Source organism: Cryptomeria japonica, chromosome 1, assembly GCF_030272615.1.
Source record: "Cryptomeria japonica chromosome 1, Sugi_1.0, whole genome shotgun sequence".
In the NCBI taxonomy this organism is placed as follows: Eukaryota; Viridiplantae; Streptophyta; class Pinopsida; order Cupressales; family Cupressaceae; genus Cryptomeria; species Cryptomeria japonica.
Window position 1 is genome coordinate 273,563,377 of NC_081405.1, and position 21,059 is coordinate 273,584,435.

Sequence of the window (21,059 nt, forward strand, 5' to 3'; positions counted from 1 at the left end):
GAGTTATTTCTTGCCAGGCATTCACAATTCATTGGCATTAGTCACAAAATGAAGTGCCACATCAGCATTTTCATTGAACTAGATTTCTTAAGGGACTCAAGTCCATTTTGAACGCTAGAGTCAAACCCCAATCCTCCTGTATGGCATGGAAAAGGCCGATTGTTACTCAGCTGCGGCTGATTGAGGGATAATGGGTAAAGGGATAGGGTGGCGACCCCCAGCTGGGCTACCATCTAAGGCGCTTTTCTCAGACTCTGTTTCTTTCTCATGCCGCTAGGGAGGGCAACAGAGTGTTGGTGACGTTACATGGGCCAATTTGGTGGTCTCTTGAAGAGGGTACAGTTTAAACTACATACATTAAGTTTACATTTTTAGATTTAAAAGTATTAAATATTTAAAGTTAATTGATTTTTTTAGGTTTAATATGTTATTTAATGTATGTGGTCACATTAAGAATATCTTTTTAGATTTAAAAGTGTTAAAACACTTAGAATTGATTAACATTTTCTAAATTAATATGTTGCTTAATATGTAAGGTTTAAGACTTGTAGAGAAATTCCATTGAAGCTTCTGAAGCGAACATGGGATGAGTCCAGCCAAGGAATTGTTCCCCACACTCAAAATATGTAAATGGGTAGAATTTCCAATTTCCAAAGCAAGCAAACCATTGAATCGATTGAAGGACAAATCCAGCTTCACCAATCTGGTCAGTTGGCCAAGCAGTGGACTTATGGAACCAAAGGCAAGCAGATTTCCAAGACTTTTTTGGGACGTGGTGAAGAAGGAGTTTGAGGGAGAAATGTAGGCATAGATTCGCAGTAAGGGAACGTCTCTATTTGGGCACTCCTTTGCTTTTTTTCCCCTTGTTTGTTTGTTCTATTCTTTGTTTTCGCTGGATTTTTCTCCTTTATTATTCTCGTGCTGGCTTTGGTCTTCCACGGTGAAGAGCAGGGCAAGAAACAGTACCCACTCCTTAAATTTTCACACTTGTGGGACGCAACTATGGCGACTGCTGAATACAGGGACGTTGGGCAGGATACGAGAGACTCTGTTCCACAGAGTTGCAAGATAACTCATTCTGTTAGGTTCAGTATTGTGTAGATTTCAGTTGGGATTGTCATCATTGTAGCCCTCAATAATATGCATTCTATGTACGTGCAGATATTAAAGAAATACAATGAAATTTTTCTGTGAATGAATTGTTCAGTTTCATGTATTCTACATTGTAGTGGTTTTATTTGTTTTATCTTCTCTTACTGTGTTTTCAAACAAAGTATTGGCATCGCGATTGATAGGGTTCCTTTAAATCTACCATTATTGGTTTGCGAAACAGCTATTCTTACCCATTTTGCAATTTAATGTGGTAACTAGCTCACTTTCTCTCCTGATTTCTTAACCTCTAGACAGATAGGAATACTGCAAAGAGGTTAATGATTATCTCTTATAACCCACTAAAAACATAAACTATGAGATCTTTTATGCAACAAGGTAGAGATCTAGAGGTGTCTTGGTTCAGATCATTTCAATTCCACTTTTGCAGTTTTCATATTTCATTTCAAGGGTAATGCAAATATAGATGTCCCAGTGACGCACATATTTTCTGAGCTGGTAAACACAATGTATTTAACGTAGTCACCAATTATGGGGTGGTCTTACTGAAAAGTATTGCATGCAAAAATGAAAACAGGCTACTGAAGAAAATGCATTTGTTTCAGATAATGGGAATTTCACAAATAGAAAGAATAACCTTGTGGGAAAGGAATTTCAGCTTGTACTACAATGCAATATCATTTATGATTTACTTGATCACTAAACTAGATCTAACTTCCACTTCATGGGCATCCCAAATGCTATATATGACTGTTAATGCTTAGAGCCACTTTGCATTCTTGGTTTAAAAAATGAACTACTACATCACAGTTTGATAAGTTATATTATAATCCCTCTGGATTATAGATGGGATTAACAGACTTTGCATTCATTGAATTGAAATGAAAGAGCTAACATTTCTCCAAACATTTTGAAATTTTATATATGTACCCTACATAAGCTAATGTACAATGATGCTTGCATTAACTATTCTATGTTTCTTATTTTTTTCTCTCATTTTCACAAGAACAGAAAGGAGCAGTACCCTCATGAGGCTGCCCTTCGCGGTTAAATAAATGATGGGGGTTTACCTAACACTAAAGTGTACTACACACATTTCCCCATCATTACATAATAACACTTTCTGCAGCTCAATTCCTACTTACTGCATGTTATTCATACATATTTTTTTCTTATCAATGTAAGATAATGCGCAAGCATGATGAACAATTCCAGATTTCTTCTAATGGACTGGGCCATACAATATTTAACTTGAGGATTACTACTTGACATGCATTTGCACTCTAGAAAGGTAGGAGGATGACCTTCTCTTCCAAACTAGGTGCCTACAAGTAATAGACCAACCAAAATCCGTTCTAGATCCAAGACCAATAAGGAGTTAGTCCCCAACCATAGGACTGAAAAATAGTCCACCCTAAGCTTGGTGAGCTAGTAGGATGACTAGATTGAACATAACACAAGATGAACAATAAGGAAACCAAACATATTTAAACAGATACAACAAATTTACCCTACTAGAAGTTCTACTTACAAGGCTTTTCATAAGTGATAGAAAGAGAAAAAAATATTATTCAAAGGAAGTAATGAGAAATTTTTGTTATATATTTGATTTTTTAATAAATAAAAGATATTTGAGGACTTGCGGTCATTGTTAGCAATGTGTGTTCAGTGTTGTCATTGATGTCAACTTGATATGTAGGTACAATTGCTACAACATGTCAAGCAATATGGATGCGTTAATATTTGTCATATTTGTTACATAATCAGAGGGAACCAACACCAATCCTTTGTGTAAAAAAGTTAGCAATTGTATTGTCAAATAATCATTTGTTTTTACAAGAGGAGCAAGCACATTGATACGAGTTATCACTTCATCTATGAATAGGTTAAGAATGGAGATATCTAACTTGAATTCTACAAATCTAAAGGTCATTTGGCGGGCATTTTCACTAAAAGCATTAACAAAGGACAACTTTGAATATCCACAAAAAATCTAGGCATTGTTGATATCATATTAGTTAGTGGTGGAAATCAAGGGGGGGTGTTGGCAATAATTTATCCCCATTCCAAACCTAAGCATTTAAATAAGATTTTTTTTTGTCAAACTAATCAATTAACATAGAAGTTTCTCACAACGGATTATGCAGACACTATTTAAAACAAAAAACTTCCTACATCAACTCTAAAACTATCTAAAACTATAAATAGTTCCAAGGCCTCTGTAAATGAGAGGCATTCATAATCTCTTTTGCATCAAATATACTTTTCTCTCTTCCTTCACTTATGCCATCACAAGGATAATAAATACTCTAGAAAGTGCCTCCAAATGGCTTTTGCAAGATTAGCCTTCCCATATGGTACACATGATTTTAGGCGGTTATGATACCAATATAATAGAAAGGTAAATATATTATATTTGATTAATTGAAAAAATAAAATAAAAATTGTATTTTGATTTTTAAATTAATTAATCTATATGATCAATGGTGCATTCCGATTCTTGGATAGACAAGTAATAATCTAGACTAACAAGGCAAACCCACCAAATCAACCACCCAAGACAGCATGGCACCTACTCATTTGATGATGCACTAGTAGACCTCCAAAAATTGTGTCTAGGTTCTTTCACCAGTTGGTTATTAAAGCATACTATCACATGCATCTTCGAATTCCTTTTACATTAATGCATTGACCTTCAAAAGAAAACATGAGAAGTGTGTGTACAATGTAAAGACTTCAACTTTTAATTGTTTTGTCAACACCAATCACAAGTAAACACATAGTCTAAATTGGAATATTATTTTGGAAACAAAAAAAATCAAAAGATTCCTTCTAGGTATCTCAAATAGGACCAACATTTTCTTAAATTTAAGATATATATCCAAAAATATCAAAAATAATAATTTGTCAAATGAATGTAACATGTTCTTTGATTTTAGATATACTACTCATTCTAAAACTACAATCATTTCAACAATAAAAAATGATCACAAAATATAAAGAGAATTATTTATATTTTTTTTCGGGTAGTAAATATAGAACAACTATTAAATATTTGATTATTAAAAAAGTGACAAAGACAAACCATATGAACAACATCAACCCATAAAAAAATATAATAATGTAAAGTTAAACCTTTCATGAAACCGTAACGAATAGAACATTTGGCCGCAAGACACGCTAACCATTCCATCGGTGGAACATTTCGAGTCAAAATTAGTCCAAAGGAGAGCACCTTTCACCATTACATGTTTATAATTAAGCAGTTTTGATTTCTGAATCCAAGTTATCCGCTATACAAAGTAAACTATCTTTTAACTCTCCAATCCACTTCATAAATAAAAAATAAGTTCAGTATAGGAGAAGCCCTTCCAAGTTGAGTTCATCGAATATATAGAAATAGATGTACACAATTTCATGAACGTTATCAATGCATATTATGGATATCGTCATCTAAATTCCATAAGTCGATGGAGTTATAATCACATAAGAAATCTTCAATGTTGGACAAGATATTCATTGGAGAATCTGTTACAGAACACCAAGAGAAATTTGGGCTATGTTGGCTCATACTTGCTGCAGATGCATCAACCATTATGCCACTCCGTGTATCCATATCAGGTGATTCCTTTAGAAACTCTTCGTGTACTTCCAGTGAGGTTAGAGACTCTTGGTAAACATCATGATACTCACGAGTATCACAGCTCACCTTGTTTAGAGAATTAAGTGTGCTAGCTGATTCTGGGTTACATTTCTTTATTGCAGCCATTTGCTGATCCTTGATTTTTTTCCTACTAGAAGAATCAATTTTTTCTCTTACTGCCTCTATTTGTGTTTACTTTCGGAACTTGGAGGCCGACTAAAAGTCCCAATAATTTCTGGAGACATTTTAGTGATATGGGTTCTCTAATGATTTTTTATCGCGTTGTCCGTTCTTCCTGCTAAACTCTTGGCAATCCAAGACCACCTGCATAAGAACGAAAACAGAAATGGCCCCAAACATTCTAAAATCATTTTTGTAGTCAGAATTCCAACGAGCTGCACCATGCAGTCTTACGTAAGTAATTAACTGGGTATCTTCCTGTAGTATCCAGGGGCCTTTCCTAGTCTCTTCTTCCTTCTTCATAACACTCATCATCCAAGCGGGGGCTACCCATTGCTAACAACAGAGGGTTCTGATAGTATGCATAATGTGAAAGTCAAATTTTAATTCTCTATGCGTAATGTTGGCAAGTGGACAATTTTATTTATAGCGACAAGCAGTCATGGTATTCCTAATCAAATGCTTTCAAGGTTTCTAGAAACATTTGGAGTATATGTAATATGGTGAATTTTATCCTACTAAATAAACAAAAAAACACACCGACTGTTTACCTTTACTTTTAGGGTGGAGAAATAGCTCAGCGATATAAGATCTCTGTAAAGGTGGGTAAATCTAAACACCAGGGCAGTCGATCAAAATCTGAAAATCTAGACTTTATGAGCCACAACAAAACCTATAAAAAAATTCTCCGCCGGTTTGAGTTAAGACACGTGTATATATGTTAGTATAGGAACCTTTGCCAACAGTAAAGGGGCAGTGTCTATGCAGTCAGCTTAAACCATGTCACAAGACAACTATTTTACATTTACTAAATACGTCATAGAATTGCTTTGACTGACAGCGAGAGCATAGGCCCAAATAGATGAAACATGCCGATTTGGAACCATCAATAAAAGACAAATAAATGTGGCAATAAGCACGGGCATATAAGGAAAGAATGGTCGTCAAAGTAAGCTAAACATCCACTCGGCGACAAGTCATAAGAAAAGCCATCGCTTTCTTCCCAAAATTAAATCTGCCATTTTTTCCTTTCCATTAAAAAGACGATTCTGGACTACAGATGGTTAATTCTAATTTGTTAAGTGAATGTTATGTTGGTACTTCAGTACTCTAAAAAATAAAATATTAACAATGTGCGATGAGATTTTTTATGGAGGTTTGTTGTTGGTCAAGATTCCTATACTAGCATATATGCATACGTGCCTTAACTCATAACGAGGGACAATTTTTTATAGGATTGTTGTGGCTCATAAAGTCTAGTTTTCCTGATTGTGATCGAGTGTAAATCTGTTTAGATTTACCCACCTTTACAGAGATCTTATACCGTTGAGCTATTCGTCCAGCCTAAAAGTAAAGGTAAACAGTCGGTTGTATTTTGTTTATTTAGCAGGATAAAATTGACCATGTCCCATATCCTCTAAACGTTTCTAGAAACTTTGAAATCATTTTACTGGGAATGGCATGAATGGTTGTCTACTATATATTCAACTTTCTATTTTGCAAAAACAAGCATAGACAATCAAAATTTGTCGTCCACATTTTGCATACTATAAGAACCCTCTGTTGTTAGCAATGGGCAGCACCGCTTGGAGGATGAGTGTTGTGCAGAAGGCAGAAGAGATTAGGAAAGGGCCCTGGACATTAGAAGAAGATACCCAGTTAATTGCCTACGTAAGACTGCATGGTGCATGTCGTTGGAGTTCACTTGCCAAGATGGCAGGTTTGAAGAGAGATGGCAGGAGTTGCAGGATGAGGTGGCTTAATTATCTCCGCCCTGATATCAAGCATGGCACATTTACTCCCGAGGAAGATCGCTTAATCATTGAATTGCATAATAAATGGGGAAACAGGTAATGCCATTTTCAGTTACAATCTCCCTTATTGCATGTATCATTCGATTTTTTACTGTAAGAAAACTTTTTAATGTTTGAAATCATTTGTGTTGTGTTTTGTTTCCCTTTTATGCAGGTGGTCTTGGATTGCAAGGAGTTTACCAGGAAGAACGGACAACGAGATAAAAAACCATTGGAGAACCCATATCACGAAAATGTCTGAAGAGATTATTGGTATTTCTAGTTGGCCTCCAAGTTCTAAAACTAAAGCACAAATAAAGAAAGTAAGAGAAAAAATTGAGTCTTCTAGTAGTAAAATGACCAGGGATCAGCAAATGCCAGCAGTGAAAGAATGTTACCCACAATGTAGCGCACCCAATAATCTAAACAAGGAGAGCTGTGATACTCGTGAGTTTTATGATGGTTACCAAACGTCCCTAACCTCGCAAGAAGTACACCAAGAGTTTATAAACGAATCATCTGACATGGATACACAGAGCGACATGATAATTGATGCATCTGCAGCAAGTATGGTCCAACATAGCCCAACCTATTCCGTTAGAGATTCTCCAATGAATGTTTTGTCTGACAGTGAAGAGTTCTTATGGGATTATAATTCTATCGACTTATGGAATTTAGATGACGATGTCCAAAATATTCATAGGTAACTTCCGAGAAGTATACACTCCATGAATGCAACCTGGAAGGATTTATCATGTATTGAAGTTACCATTTCTTTATTCCTAAGTAGATTGGAAAATTAGCTTACGTGCTTAAAACGTAATTTACTTTACATCACGGATAAGGTGTATTGAGAAATCAAAATTGTTTAATTATAAGCTTCTAATGATGAAATGTGGTGGCCTTTTGGCTTGACATAGTCGACCTATAAAAATGTTTAGTGGGCCTGGTAAGAAAATGTTCTATTCGTCATGGTTTAGTGGAAGGTTTAATTATAAATTATTATGTCTTTTTGATGGGTTGTTCTTGTTCGTATGATTTGTCTTGAGTAACATGTTGTATTTAAATATCAGTTAATTCAGTAATCAAGTATTTAATAGTAAATTTAAATTTAATAATTTTAAAAAGTTAAGTAATATTCTTTTTTTTATTGATCAAAAATAGTTTGCCCGTTGAAATGATTGTGGTTTAAAAATGATTGGTGTAGTTAGGAGGTTCAGGTTACCATCATAAATATGTTTGCTTATATACGTCATCTTTAAGAAATGTATTGGATTCATTTGACCGACACAGCAAGAATTTTTTATATTTCTTATATTTATATCAATATTTCAAAATAGGTTGTGTTTACTTGTGATTGGTGATGGCAAAACCATTTTACATATTTATTATGTTCTTCAGCACATGTGGTAGCATACAGGTAGTTCTCTGTCCTTCTCTTCCCTAAAGCATATTATTTAATCTGCAAATTACTTCTTCTCAAAGCAGCTCCTCAGTCTTCTTTCCCCACTCACCTTCGTTGTCTCCTTTACTAGCGAAGACACTCTCTTTTTGTCTAACCTGCGGACACCCTGCCAATACTCTTCTCTTTAACTTCAGCCCACAACTAAGGCAATGGAAAGGGTCTCCTGCATCCCTTCTAGCCGTTACCACTCACTCTTCTATGCCAATACCTTAGTACACAGCCCTTCACCCTAGCTAGTGCGCTGCCACACACTATGTTTTTAATGCCCCTTTGGCGGATATCTTCTCCTTATCAGTCTGATACTCCCACATCCATTTGGGTGGATGCCTCCCTCTACTTTAAAGTGTTTTTCATCGATTCAGATTCATTTGATGTCTCTTTTCTCGCAATTTCTCTGCCTCCATTGCATTTCATGTTCCTTCTTGACCGTTTTTAATGAAGCTTCTCTTCAAAACAAAAACTTTTTATTTGTTTCAACTAATCCATCAACACAGGCTATCCAAAAAAGGTTACTGGATTTGGCTTTACGCCTGCCGACTTACTTTTCTTGAAAATGCCTACTGCAATTTCGACAAATACATTCTACACATAATCTTTGAGGTATTCTATCAAACAGTTCACGTGCCCTTTAAGACAGGCCAGCGGTGCATTGGAACTCTCTGTTATATTTTCATTTGTGTGCACTGTCCTCACCTGTCTACGCATCTACATTGTCTTGTTAATTCCCTTATATCGTATTTGGTCAATGTCTTCTTTTCTTCCTACGCACACTTTGAAAATTCTCTTGAAATTTAAATAATTTGTTGGTGCCTCCTTCCTACATCGAGCCAGTAACCCCCGATCGTCTTATATCTGCACAAATTTATGAATGGCTTTCTGGAGTTACTGCATCACCTTTTTGACTCGCTTGAGGCCTCTCCACTCAGGTTCACAGTGAATAAAGGTGGAGAGATTCTATAAGACAGAGACACGTCTAAGAGGCTGCACAAATTTGTTGAGTTTGTAGGAGGGGAAGCCATTCTGTCGAGAGTGTTCTCCTGCATTTGTGGTATGGTCTCACTGTGTTCAGAGACAAATCTGAGAATGCAATGCGTGAGATACTCAACAGGTGGATTTAGAAATTTATTTGGGTTTTTGGTTTATGTGTAGAAGTGTGTTGAAAATTTATCGCAATAACTACATCAATCAAAGGTTTGTAGAGACTGTAACGATGGGTTGTTCGTAAGAAGAAGGTTTTTGGAGTGACGATTTACTTTGATATTATTGAGGTCATTAATCGCTTTTCTACAGAGTATGTCTATAAGACCATGTTGTCTTTTTTATATTTCTTATAACAAGATTTGGGTTTATCAAAAAGCTCATCAGTTTCACAACGTACACACATTGCAAGATGTCTACATTGACACGTTTTATCAGATTGCTGAGAAAATAGAAAAGGATTTCGAATGGAAAGCACAATATGTTGAGTAAAGGATGAAGTTCAGAGGCCAAAAGGATGAGGATCCATCAAATGATCCAATCAAGAGTGATCCAACTATTTGTTTGCAAAATATGATGACGCATAAGTGGTTGCATTATTATATAGATGAATCCTCTATTAGGGATAATTTGAGACAAGTTGTTTTGGTAAGAGAAGGTGCAATTTGAACTAGTTTTATGAGTATTGCAAGATCTAAGTAGTTGATATATTCTCTTTGAGATATGTCAATCAAGCAATCTACTTTCTTATTATTGTTGTCTCGGAAAGTGCATTGGCTATAGTTTTAGCTTATGTGATTGAAGGTTTTGTTTCATTTATGTATGATGTGTTCATACCTACTGCTAAGAACATAGTAATGGTATCTATAGTAGCTTTGTTGCTCTTTGACTATATCATGGGTCATTACATTGAAAATAATCCTATTAAAAGTGCATTCAAACTATAGTAATTGGGGCTATGTTTGCAACTCGTGATGAGGCCTCCAAAGACTAGTATAAGACATCAATTGAATAAAGTGTAACAAGGTCAATTTGGAGGTTGGTGGCATCAGAAGATAGAGGAATTGCCATAATCTCAAGCTAGCTTCTCACTTTGAAATGAATCTTTGCATGAGAAGAATTTTTGGGTTTGGTCATTCTTGCTTTCTTTTTTTCCTTCTTTGTTGATGCTGATAGACTTGAATAATATATGTATTGTGAAGGTTATATTTTGGAGACAGGTTTTGGATTTAGTGTTGATCTCAATATGGATTGTTTTCTAGCAGGCTTCAGAGTATACGATCAATAATTATACCCTCTTGTGGTCATTAGACATAGAGATCTTTCATATATCTTAGAGATTGTTGTCAAATAATCCAAGACTTTGTGATTCGAGAGTTTGGGACTCAGAGCTTAAGAACACAACTCTAAGCTACACCTTTTTGAGGCTCAAGAGACAATTGATGGAACCTTGGTTGGTTTAGGATTTTCTTCTCTAGGACAAGATCTTCTAAAAAATATGTATTCATACTATGTAATCATCAAATTTTGTGATGTAAGGCTTAAGATGGGGGGTCCCTTGGCTAAGGTGAAATTTTAGGTTTGGATGGTACACTTGTATGAACAATGTAATAAGGAGGGGGAAGGGGGTGAGGATATTCACATAATAGTTAGATTTAATTAACAATTGTATTACATTTTTATTTAGAACAATGCTATTACTATTGTTATATAGTTATGTAATCTGGATCTTCTTTGTATAGATCCTCCTCATATCATCTAATAATACCTCATATAATTTTCATTCTCTCTCAAATTGAACATTGGTTAGAGATAGCCATGAGTATACAACACATAAATGGGATAAGGAGAATTTGCATGTGAAAAAGCTACCAAATCCTAAGAAAAATAATGCTTTAGAAATTATCCATGGACTTTAAATTATGAAGATTTTAGAGTTAAATTTGTGATGAAATATATTATAATTTTTATGTGTTCTCTATGATAAATGGGACCAATCACATATGCTCAAACTTACTAAATCCTCCTTTATTATACAATTTCATAGTCTATGCCAGACCCATGTCTCCAATCTTACATTTTCTAGTACTAGTCCTTTCATCAAATAGATACTTCAATTTTTGTTGCATCTTCATATTATCCATTTGAGATTTTCTCTTGGTCTCCTCAAATTTAACCAACTAATTGATCCAAGAAGTCATGACATCATTCATTTCTTTTATTGTCTATAGAATGGCCTTATAAACTAGTAGTATTTTACTAGTTTATAAATTTACATAAATTTTGCACATCAAGTTGAAAGGTGATTTTCTAGTAGGGTTTTTTTGAGTTACTATGTCAATCCATATAACAAGATAAATATTTGAATCTCATTGTTTTTTACCCTTTTTTAATAATCTGTTGAGATGTTTTATTAAATTTTGTATTACTTGAATCCTAATATTCATTTCCCTATAGATGGTATGGATATGATTTGGATACACTAATATCATTCTCATTGAATATATTAATGAACTCTATTGATCTAAAGAACATTAAATTATCTATTATAATTTTGTTTAGAAAACTAAACCTAGTTATAACATGATACAAAATAAAATTTATTAGCACTTTACTATTAGATCTCTTAGTCGGAATCTATTAAACCCAATTAGTAAACTAAACAATGGTCCTTATGGTCCACTTATATTGTCCATTATATTTCTTCATATAAAATAAAAAATTGCACACCTTTGAAATTTCAAGCCATGGTTTTTCGCTTATTTACTATCTATTCCTTCGTATTTCCCTTGGTTTTGTATAGCCCTTTCATTATGATTTTTATTTAACAAGGTGAAAATGCCATTTTTTAGGTTATCTATTTATCAACCTTTCTTTTATTTTTAATAATTTTATAGTGTTTCAACATTTTAAGAACTCAAATTGTTTAGACAGTGGTACAATGTAAATATATTCCAACCACTATGCAGAAGCCAACGCTGCCCACATTCGGTTACACATGGAAAAAAGAGAAGGCTTTACTAAAGTTTGGTTGGAGTATGACTCGCTAAACACTGTCAATTGTCTGAGTGGACGCACGAATCCTAGCTGGATGACAACTAACATGATCAAGGATTGCCAAGATATAATTAATGAACTGGTAGATTTCAAAATCTTGCATGTTTACCAGGAAGGCAACAAGGTGGCGGATCTACTGGCCAATTTGGTGGTGCGATACGTGACAACCAAATGGTGGAGCAGCAGGGATGCTTTCCCCAAAAATCTGTGCGAGATGGCCCGTGATGATTTCTGCGTTAATCAATGATCTCTCATCATGACTTGACTGAGTTGATGGGGAAACGACTCTTTTTGGTTTTCCCTAACTGAAGATCTAGAAACTTCCCCCGTGACTGGATTTTCTCTCTTATTGTGTGGCCCTTTTTTTGCTACTGTTTGGAGACTTTTCTGGTGTGGCCCATTTCCTGCGACTGGTCAATGCCTTCTCTGGTGTGGCCCATTTTCTACTATTCGAGGACTAGGAGCATAATGGGTGGGGACAAGAACAGGCAAGAGCCCTCTACTTGCGAGAAATGGAAGAAAAACAAAGATGTGTGGTAAGAAGTCGTTGATGGGGGAATCATCCCCTACTTGGATCGACTTCATGGCCCTTCTCCTCTGCTCACAGATGCTTTTGTAAGTGGGTGGAAAAAAGGGAGTGTGAGGGCTTATGGCTCCGATTATCAGATTGATGAAACCTTGGTGGTGACAGTCATTGGTCTAGCGACAACTGGCAAAATATTTTATAGGGATAGAAAAATCGGGGAGGAGGACTTGACGAGTTTCTTTGACAAAGAAAAGTAGCACTCTAGAGTTACCAAGATGACTGATGGCAGCTACAACCGAAAAGATCTTATGGCTCCCTCGGATGACATGGTCGAGTTCATCATGAGGTATATTATGGTTGATGGTAGATATGCCAGCATCTTTTCCTATCGTTTTACCATTTTAAATCACTATAGGCATGGTAAAATCATTTTCGTTCCTTTCTATCTGGCCTCCTCTCTTGAAAATAACTTGGAAAAACATTTGGAGAATCCTAACAAGCCTATTCTCCATGAGGGACTTATTGTGCTCATCATGGAGTACGCTAATTCCCTTGAAATTATGCCCCCTCTATCTGAAACTGGCCATCAGACTAATATCCAGGATGTCTCTGACTAAAAAATGGACTTGGAAGAAAGTGGGGTTCCTCTTGATGACCATGAATATAAACCTGCAGATGAAGGGGAGATGATGGTCACCCCTGGGACGTTCAGTAGCAAGAATCCTCACAGATGGGTGGCTAGTAGATACAAAACCACTAGCAAACTAATCTCTAAGGCTGAGCCCCTCTTTAAAAAAAAAACTGATGGCTAAGGACCATAGTCCAAAAATTATGGATCAGGGAATTAAATTGGACATCCCTATCAATGTCCTGAAAGAAAAATAGGGGACCATGGCCAACGAAGACAATAGTGGGATACAAAGGATTGCTAACCTGATGAATCTAGTTATGGAAGCTACCAGAAGCTAGGAGAGCTGGTGGAAGTAGGTAGAGCGTGAAATTGATACCCTCAAAGTGGGGGTTAAAGAAATTATTGATATCTTCACTGCTTCCCCTAAGCCCAGCAAACCTAAGAAACTCATGATTATGACCCAAAATCTCTCCGAGGATGTTGAGGTGATGAAATACAATCACGAACAAAGGATTGAAAAGGTGGAGCAGTCTATGGTGGAGATTAAGAAAAATCTCAAGAACCTGGTTGACATAAGAAAAGAAGCCATGAACAACAGTATTGAAGGGCTTGAAAAGATTAATGCTATGGTTGTTGATTACAGATCCTACCATAGCGAACCGGTCAAAGATATTGGAGGGGATGATATGGCCGTTGGAGATAGAAAAACCACTTGTCCTAGCTCCAGTACTAGAAGCGGAAGCAACAACAAGGGTACTTCCAGATTTGTTATGGAGGAGCTGGAGGAAATCAACAAGATTTCCATCCAGAAGAACAAGGATATGGCGCTCTCTCTTAATTAAGATTTTTTTCTTTTGTTTTGTCTTGTTTGTTTGCGTCTCCTTTGTTTTCATGACTGCTCGGGGTTGCTCCCCTGTTTTGATGCTGGTTCATGTAGGTTTGGCTGATGGCTAGTTGCTATAAAACTTTTGGTTTCGAGTCCATGTAAAACCCGTTTATCTTCATCAAAAACATATAGTGATAGTTTTTCATTTAGTTTCCATTTTGTAGTGTTTCTTGACTTATCAACATCCTTGGTTATTGGTAGCCACTTGTAATAAATTCAAATATCTTCTCAAACTATTCCATTAAGATCTCTTCTCATCCTTTTAGTAATATTTCACTTTGATAATCTCTTGGCTCTTGAGGTATTCTCCTAACCATTTCATAGCACTTTCACAACATTCTCTTTTAGCTCTCTTATTCCCTTAGTTTCCTGAAGGTCCTACAAGTATTTTTTTTCTTGTTATCCATGTCATTTCTTTCTCTATTTTACTATTTTAACTATGGAATCTAATCCTTTTTGTGCTCGTAAGAACCTCAAGATCATCACACGCCTTTTACTTTATTCTTGTTACACAATTTTTATCTATCACAACTCTTACCCCTCCTTCACTTACTTTCAAGATATTAGAATTCATGCATTTTAAATGTCTCTATTCTAACTACTATGAGGTAGATATATTGGAGTAGGGATTTGACTTGAAAGTAAACCACAAAACAAGCCCAATAATTTTCTTGTTCATTGTAGGTACAACTATCTTTGAGTGAATATATTCACCCACTTGGGAGATTTTTATGTCTTCTCTTTGTCTTCCTTTTTCATAATTTTTTTCTTTTTAAGTAAATTAAATAAATCTTAATCATTTTCACTCCTAGTATAGTTTTCTATCCACTTGGTATATTTTTGTTTTAGTTTTATGTTGACCACATTATTTGTTTAAGATATATTTGAATTCTATATGTTCTCTTTATTATGGTCACATGAATAAGAACACAATGTGTAATTGTGCTAGTATCCTAGAAAATGAACTTCAGAAGTTGACACTAGTTCCTCTCATCATCCTCTTTTTAGGAAATACCAACATATTAACTCTCTTACCATGTGACACCCATTATATACTAACACCACCAATATTAGTCATAAATAATTGACTATAATATATCACCATTAAATAGTCCATGAAGAGAAGTTACAAATAAAATAGACATGTTTTAAACATGAAATAAATTATATGAAAAAATTTAACACTCCCTTGATTGAATCTTAAAGTATGCTTCACTTAAGGTGCAAACTTAAAATACAACATACATAACCCATAGAAAGATTAATAAGTAAAAATATTTCAAATGATTTAGTATAAATTCATATATTTGAGTTATGTAAATTAGGAGGAAACAGAATATAGTAACCTACAAGGATAAACACTGATAGGTATGTTAATAAAAGAGATTAATATTTTAGTCCTTTGTGACTACTTTCAATGTTATTGTAAAATATATTCAACAAATAAAGATAGATTATTTGAATTTGCAAATAGGAATGAAAAATGCACACATATTCAAATCAACAAAACAAGAATTTTAACTCAATTAGTTCTATTTCTAGTACTAACCAAAAAATTCTCTTATGCTATTCAATTTTATTTATAAACATTTGAGAAGGTTTTAAAATTGTAACAATGATCAAGTAGTCAATAATAATAGGTTAACAAATATGACCTTAGACTCAAATCTAATATCTATTTAATCATCCTAGTTAGACAAGAATACATCTAGATTATGTGTAAAGGTCTCAGTAAGGTTACACCACTCTAGAATACACACAAAGTTATCCTAAACCCTCTCACAATATGGGATACCTTTTTCAATTACCATAAGATACACTTTAAGGAACTCTATACAAAAATGATAAATCACGTATATTCAATGTAGAAACCAACCCTTCACTCATAAAGGGAAATTATATATATAACTACCTATCATTATTTATCTCTATTACTTGTTGAATATATAAAAAATAATATATTACAACCTCTCTATTTAGATACTTAATATATTTCTTTGTTTCAAGGATGCACAAATATATTTGATCATCTTGTGCAAGAATGGAAATCTTGAGTATCTTGAATTTTTTCTATAGTAGGGGAAGTTCCTCCTTTATCATCCACAAAAAGAGTTTCCTAGGTGCCTAATTTAATTGGTTTATAAAGAAAAGTAACCTATTTTACAATAACCATGTGTCAAGGACATTGTTTTGTCTTGAAATTCACATATAATTTTTTTCTATAAAGTTTTGTAATTACCTAAGTATACTTCTTACAAATAATAGAGAACTCCACAAATGATATTATTTTTCCTTAGCCATCTTATCCATTCTTGTAGAGCTCTATACTAATAAGATGTTTAGAATTTTTAAAATCTAGCCATATATTGCTGATTTTTATTGATCATTGAAAGTTCTATGATGTAACCTTTACTGTATTAAACAAATATATGCACATGCTCTTTATTACTTTTTTAAAATTCTAATAGGAATTGAGTGTGTTGATCTCTTTTCACTCTGGTACCCATGTTTAAAATAACATTTGAAGCTTCTACAAAGTATTCAAAGCATAATAGAAAGAAAAATGAATCATAAATTATTCTATGAATAGATAAAAATATAAAGGTGAACAATTAGATTAATTGCAACCATATAATGGATAATGCAATAATCTTCACTAAAATTCTCCCCTTATTATATTGTTTTAACAAATGTACCCTTGAAAACTCAAATTTCACCTTTGCAAGGGACCCTTCCTAAGGCTTACACAAAAATAGTTGTTGATTATACATGACATGAAACCCCATTCTTGAGAAGGTATATCAATGAAGAAATAAATTTTAAATTTGGTGGAACTCCATCAAGCTACCTCATGACCCTCATAACACTTTATCTCTCAGATTCTTATGTTCTCCGACTACTATCTCCTTGAACTCTCAAATCATAAAAACCTAATTATTCAATAACAAAACATATTGAGCTATCCACATAGAGCTTCATTAAGTTATATCTTGACACTTGTAAGAGTATAAATTATTGATCATCATCTCATGAACTCATTGGGCAATAGTCCATATTGAGTGTGCTAAATCTCTTATCTATCCTCAAAAAGTAAATTTAACAATATACACATTCTTTAAATTTGTAGACATAAAAAAGGAAAGTAAATAACTAAAGAAAAGCAAATGATTCTTAGAAAAAACACCATGTCAAGGAGAGAAGATAACTTGAGATAATGAAAATTCCTCCAATCTTTAATGCCACCAACCTCTAGTTTGATTGTTTTATGCTCTATCTACCAAATGTGGTTTGTGAGTCTTTGAGATCCTTGAAACCCCAAACAAGCATAGCACAACTAATCATAAGATTACAGACATACGATATAATATTTATTTTAAGGTGTTGTCCAATTATCTAATAATACACCTTTTACAATGTGCTCAACAAATCGTTAAACGTGAGATCTATTATTTTCAATGGTTATGTAAAACACATTAACACCTTAGATAAGGTGTTGTCCAATCTACTAATAATACACCTTTTACAATGTGCTTCACAAATGGTTAAACGTGAGGTCTATTATTTTCAATGATTGTGTAAAACACATTAAAACCTTAGACACATAGTTCAAATTGAACACAATTATATATTTATCACAGCCATATATAAATGCTACTAGTCCCCTCAAATGTTGGAAAGCCTAGCACTGATAATCTCCTCAAGAAACTTTGACTTATAAAATTATGAAATTTAGACTTGAATTTATGTTTTAATTTAACACTCAAATATTTATTTGATTAATATAGTCATAAGTATCATGCGAACAAGGCCATCTAGCGTTTACATTGAATTCGGTCTTGTAGAAGATGTTGATCACATGATCGAGAACCCTAATGTCACTGTTAACCTTCATCGGATTTTGCGAAAAACTCTCAGAATAGGTGATGTACAATTAATGAAATAGGTAACACATCGATAGATTGGAGACATAATAAATAAATTCTTCCTATTGCACGCTATACCAAACCCTAAAGACTTTCAGAAAACTTGATAACAAAGATGAAACCATTGTATTCTTTCAAGATGGTACTTTGTGGTTTGAAAGCTTGGTAAAGACCCCTAGCAATAAAGACACAACTTAATGCTCTTTGCAAATCCTCTCAATGGAACTCGACGGCACTAAAAGATTCAATTGTGCTATTTGCAATAGGAATGATCTTTGATTTGTAAGATTTGAGAGACTTCTATATAGAGGACAAATTGTGCCCCAAACGATACGCATTCCTTAAGCGCTTTTTAATTATTTTTTCTCTCTGATAAATATTGCAGAAGTCATGCTTGTTGAAAGATAATGAAACAGTTACAGTTAGAATGTCAGGATGAGAATCCACCACAACCTAAACGAGGAGCATCCACCGTCCACATTATTTGAGCAGATTTTTTCTTCCAGTTGTATAAGAAATGACAAGGTCTTTGGTTATCTAAACAGAACCATCACAAAAGAGCCCTTTTTCTTGATTCTTTGTAATCTTCATGCATCTTTCAATAGCCATATTCGTCCATAATTGATTCTCCTTTTTGTTCTTCTTATACCATCACAGGGATAGTAAACGCTCTGGAAAGCGCCTCCAAATATCTTTTGCAAGATCAGCGATATACATGATTTAACCCGCCTTGATAGCAAGATAATAGCAAGGTAAATATATCATATATTATTTGATGAACAGATTAAGATGTACAAAGTGGAGAATAGTTATCAAGTGCAAGTATATAACTAAAAATGTAATAACCTTCGCTAACAAAGCAAGCCCACCAAATCCACTATTCAAAGACCATGTTGTACGATGTACTAGTAGAACTGCAAAAATCTATGCCTTGGTTCTTTCACCAATTGGAGCTACCCACATGCTGCACATACATCTTGAAAACTTTGATATTTACCCGAAGTACACCGAGACAAATCTGATGGACAACATTAACTCATAAAAAGACATAATAGTGTATTGTGAAACGTTCCAGAAAAGCATGACGAAGAAAACCCGCTAAGCATTGCATAGGTCGAGTATTTCGAGTCAAAATAATCCAAACGGGACCACTTTTCACCATTACAAGTCTATAATTAACCAATGATGATTTTCCAATTTAAGTTATCCGACTATATAAAGTAAATTACGTTTTGAGCACGTGAGCTAATTTTCCAATGTACTTCAGAAATAAAAAATGGTAGGTTCAATGCATGAGAAATCCTTCCAGGTTGCATTCATGGAAAATATACAAATCAATGTACAAAATTTCATGAACGTTACCCATTCATATTTTGAACATCCTCATCTAAATTCTACAAGTCGATGGAGTTATAATCCCATAAGAACTCTTCACTGTCGGACAAGACATTCATTGGAGAATCTCTAACAGAGCACCAAGACAAACTTGGGCTATGTTGGACCGTACTTACAGCATATGCATCAGCTATCATGTCTATATCAGATGAATCCTTTATAAACTCTTGATGTATTTCTTGCCAATTCAGGATTTCTTGGTAACCATCATGAAACTTAGAAATATCAAATCTCACCTTGTTTAGAGTATTGGGTGCGCTAGATTCTGGGTTACATTGCTTTATTGTAGCAATTTGCTGATCCTTGATTTTTTTCCTACTAGAAGACTCAATTTTTTCTCTTACTACCTCTATTTGTGCTTTACTTTTGGAACTTGGAGGCCAACTAGAAATCCCAATAATGTCTTCAGACATTTTCGTGATATGGGTTCTCCAATGATTTTTTTATCTCGTTGTCCGTTCTTCCTGGTAAAGTCTTGGCAATCCAAGACCACCTGCATGAAAAGTAAACAACACAACAAAAATGATTTCAAGCATTCTAAACTTTTTCTTGCATTCAAGAATCGAATGACACATGCAATAAGGGAGATGGTAACTGAAAATGACATGACCTGTTTCCCCATTTATTATGCAATTCAATGATTAGCCGATCTTCCTCTGGAGTAAATTTGCCATGCTTAACATCAAGGCGGAGATAATTAAGCCACCTCATTCTGCAACTCCTGCCATCTTGGCAAGTGAATTCCAACGAGCTGCACCATGCAGTCTTACGTAGGCAATTAACTTGGTATCTTCCTTTAATGTCCAGGGCCCTTTCCTAATCTCTTCTTCCTTCTCCACAACACTCATCCTCCAAGCGGCGCTGCTCATTGCTAACAACAGGGGGTTCTAATAGTAAGAAAAATGTGGGGTTCTAATAGTAAGAAAAAATGTGGAAGACTAATTTTTGATCTGTATGCTTGGTTTTACATACTTGACAGTTAAATATATAAGAGACAAGCATTCATGGTATTCCTAGTAAAATGATTTCAAAGCTTCTAGAAACGTTTAGAGAATATGAGACATGATCAATTTTATCGTACAAAATAAACAAAAAAACAACCGGCTGTTAACCTTTACTTTTAGACTGGACGAATTGCTCGACGGTATAAGATCTCTGTAAAGGTGGGTAAATCTAAACAGCAGTGCACTTGATCAAAATCTGGAAATTTAGACTTTATGAGCCACAATAAACCTATAAAAAATTCTCCCCCGATTTGAGTGAAGGCACGTATATATATGTTAGTATAGGAATCTTGACCAACAGCGAACCTCCATAAAAGATCTGAGCCTTCATTGTGAATTTTTTATTTTTTAAGTATTGAATTACCAATATAAAATTCGTTTAAATAGTTAGAAACATAATAGATTTTAACCATCTGTAGTCCACAATCATTTTTTAATGGGAAGAAAACAATGGCAGATATAAGTTTG

The 21,059-nt window shown here is 34.5% G+C and overlaps 1 protein-coding gene and 1 pseudogene across 1 annotated transcript; one reads left to right on the forward strand and one right to left on the reverse strand.

The window, feature by feature from the left end:
• Positions 1-6,505: 6,505 nt before the first annotated feature.
• On the forward strand, positions 6,506-12,473 carry LOC131050235 (transcription factor MYB30-like). Its single transcript, XM_057984419.2, has 3 exons — positions 6,506-6,783; positions 6,902-7,293; positions 12,139-12,473. Exons 1-3 carry the CDS (start codon positions 6,506-6,508, stop codon positions 12,471-12,473), a joined length of 1,005 nt encoding a protein of 334 aa, XP_057840402.2.
• Positions 12,474-19,586: 7,113 nt separating this feature from the next.
• LOC131050234 (MYB-like transcription factor EOBII) lies at positions 19,587-20,456 on the reverse strand (annotated as a pseudogene).
• Between the last annotated feature and the right edge of the window lie 603 nt (positions 20,457-21,059).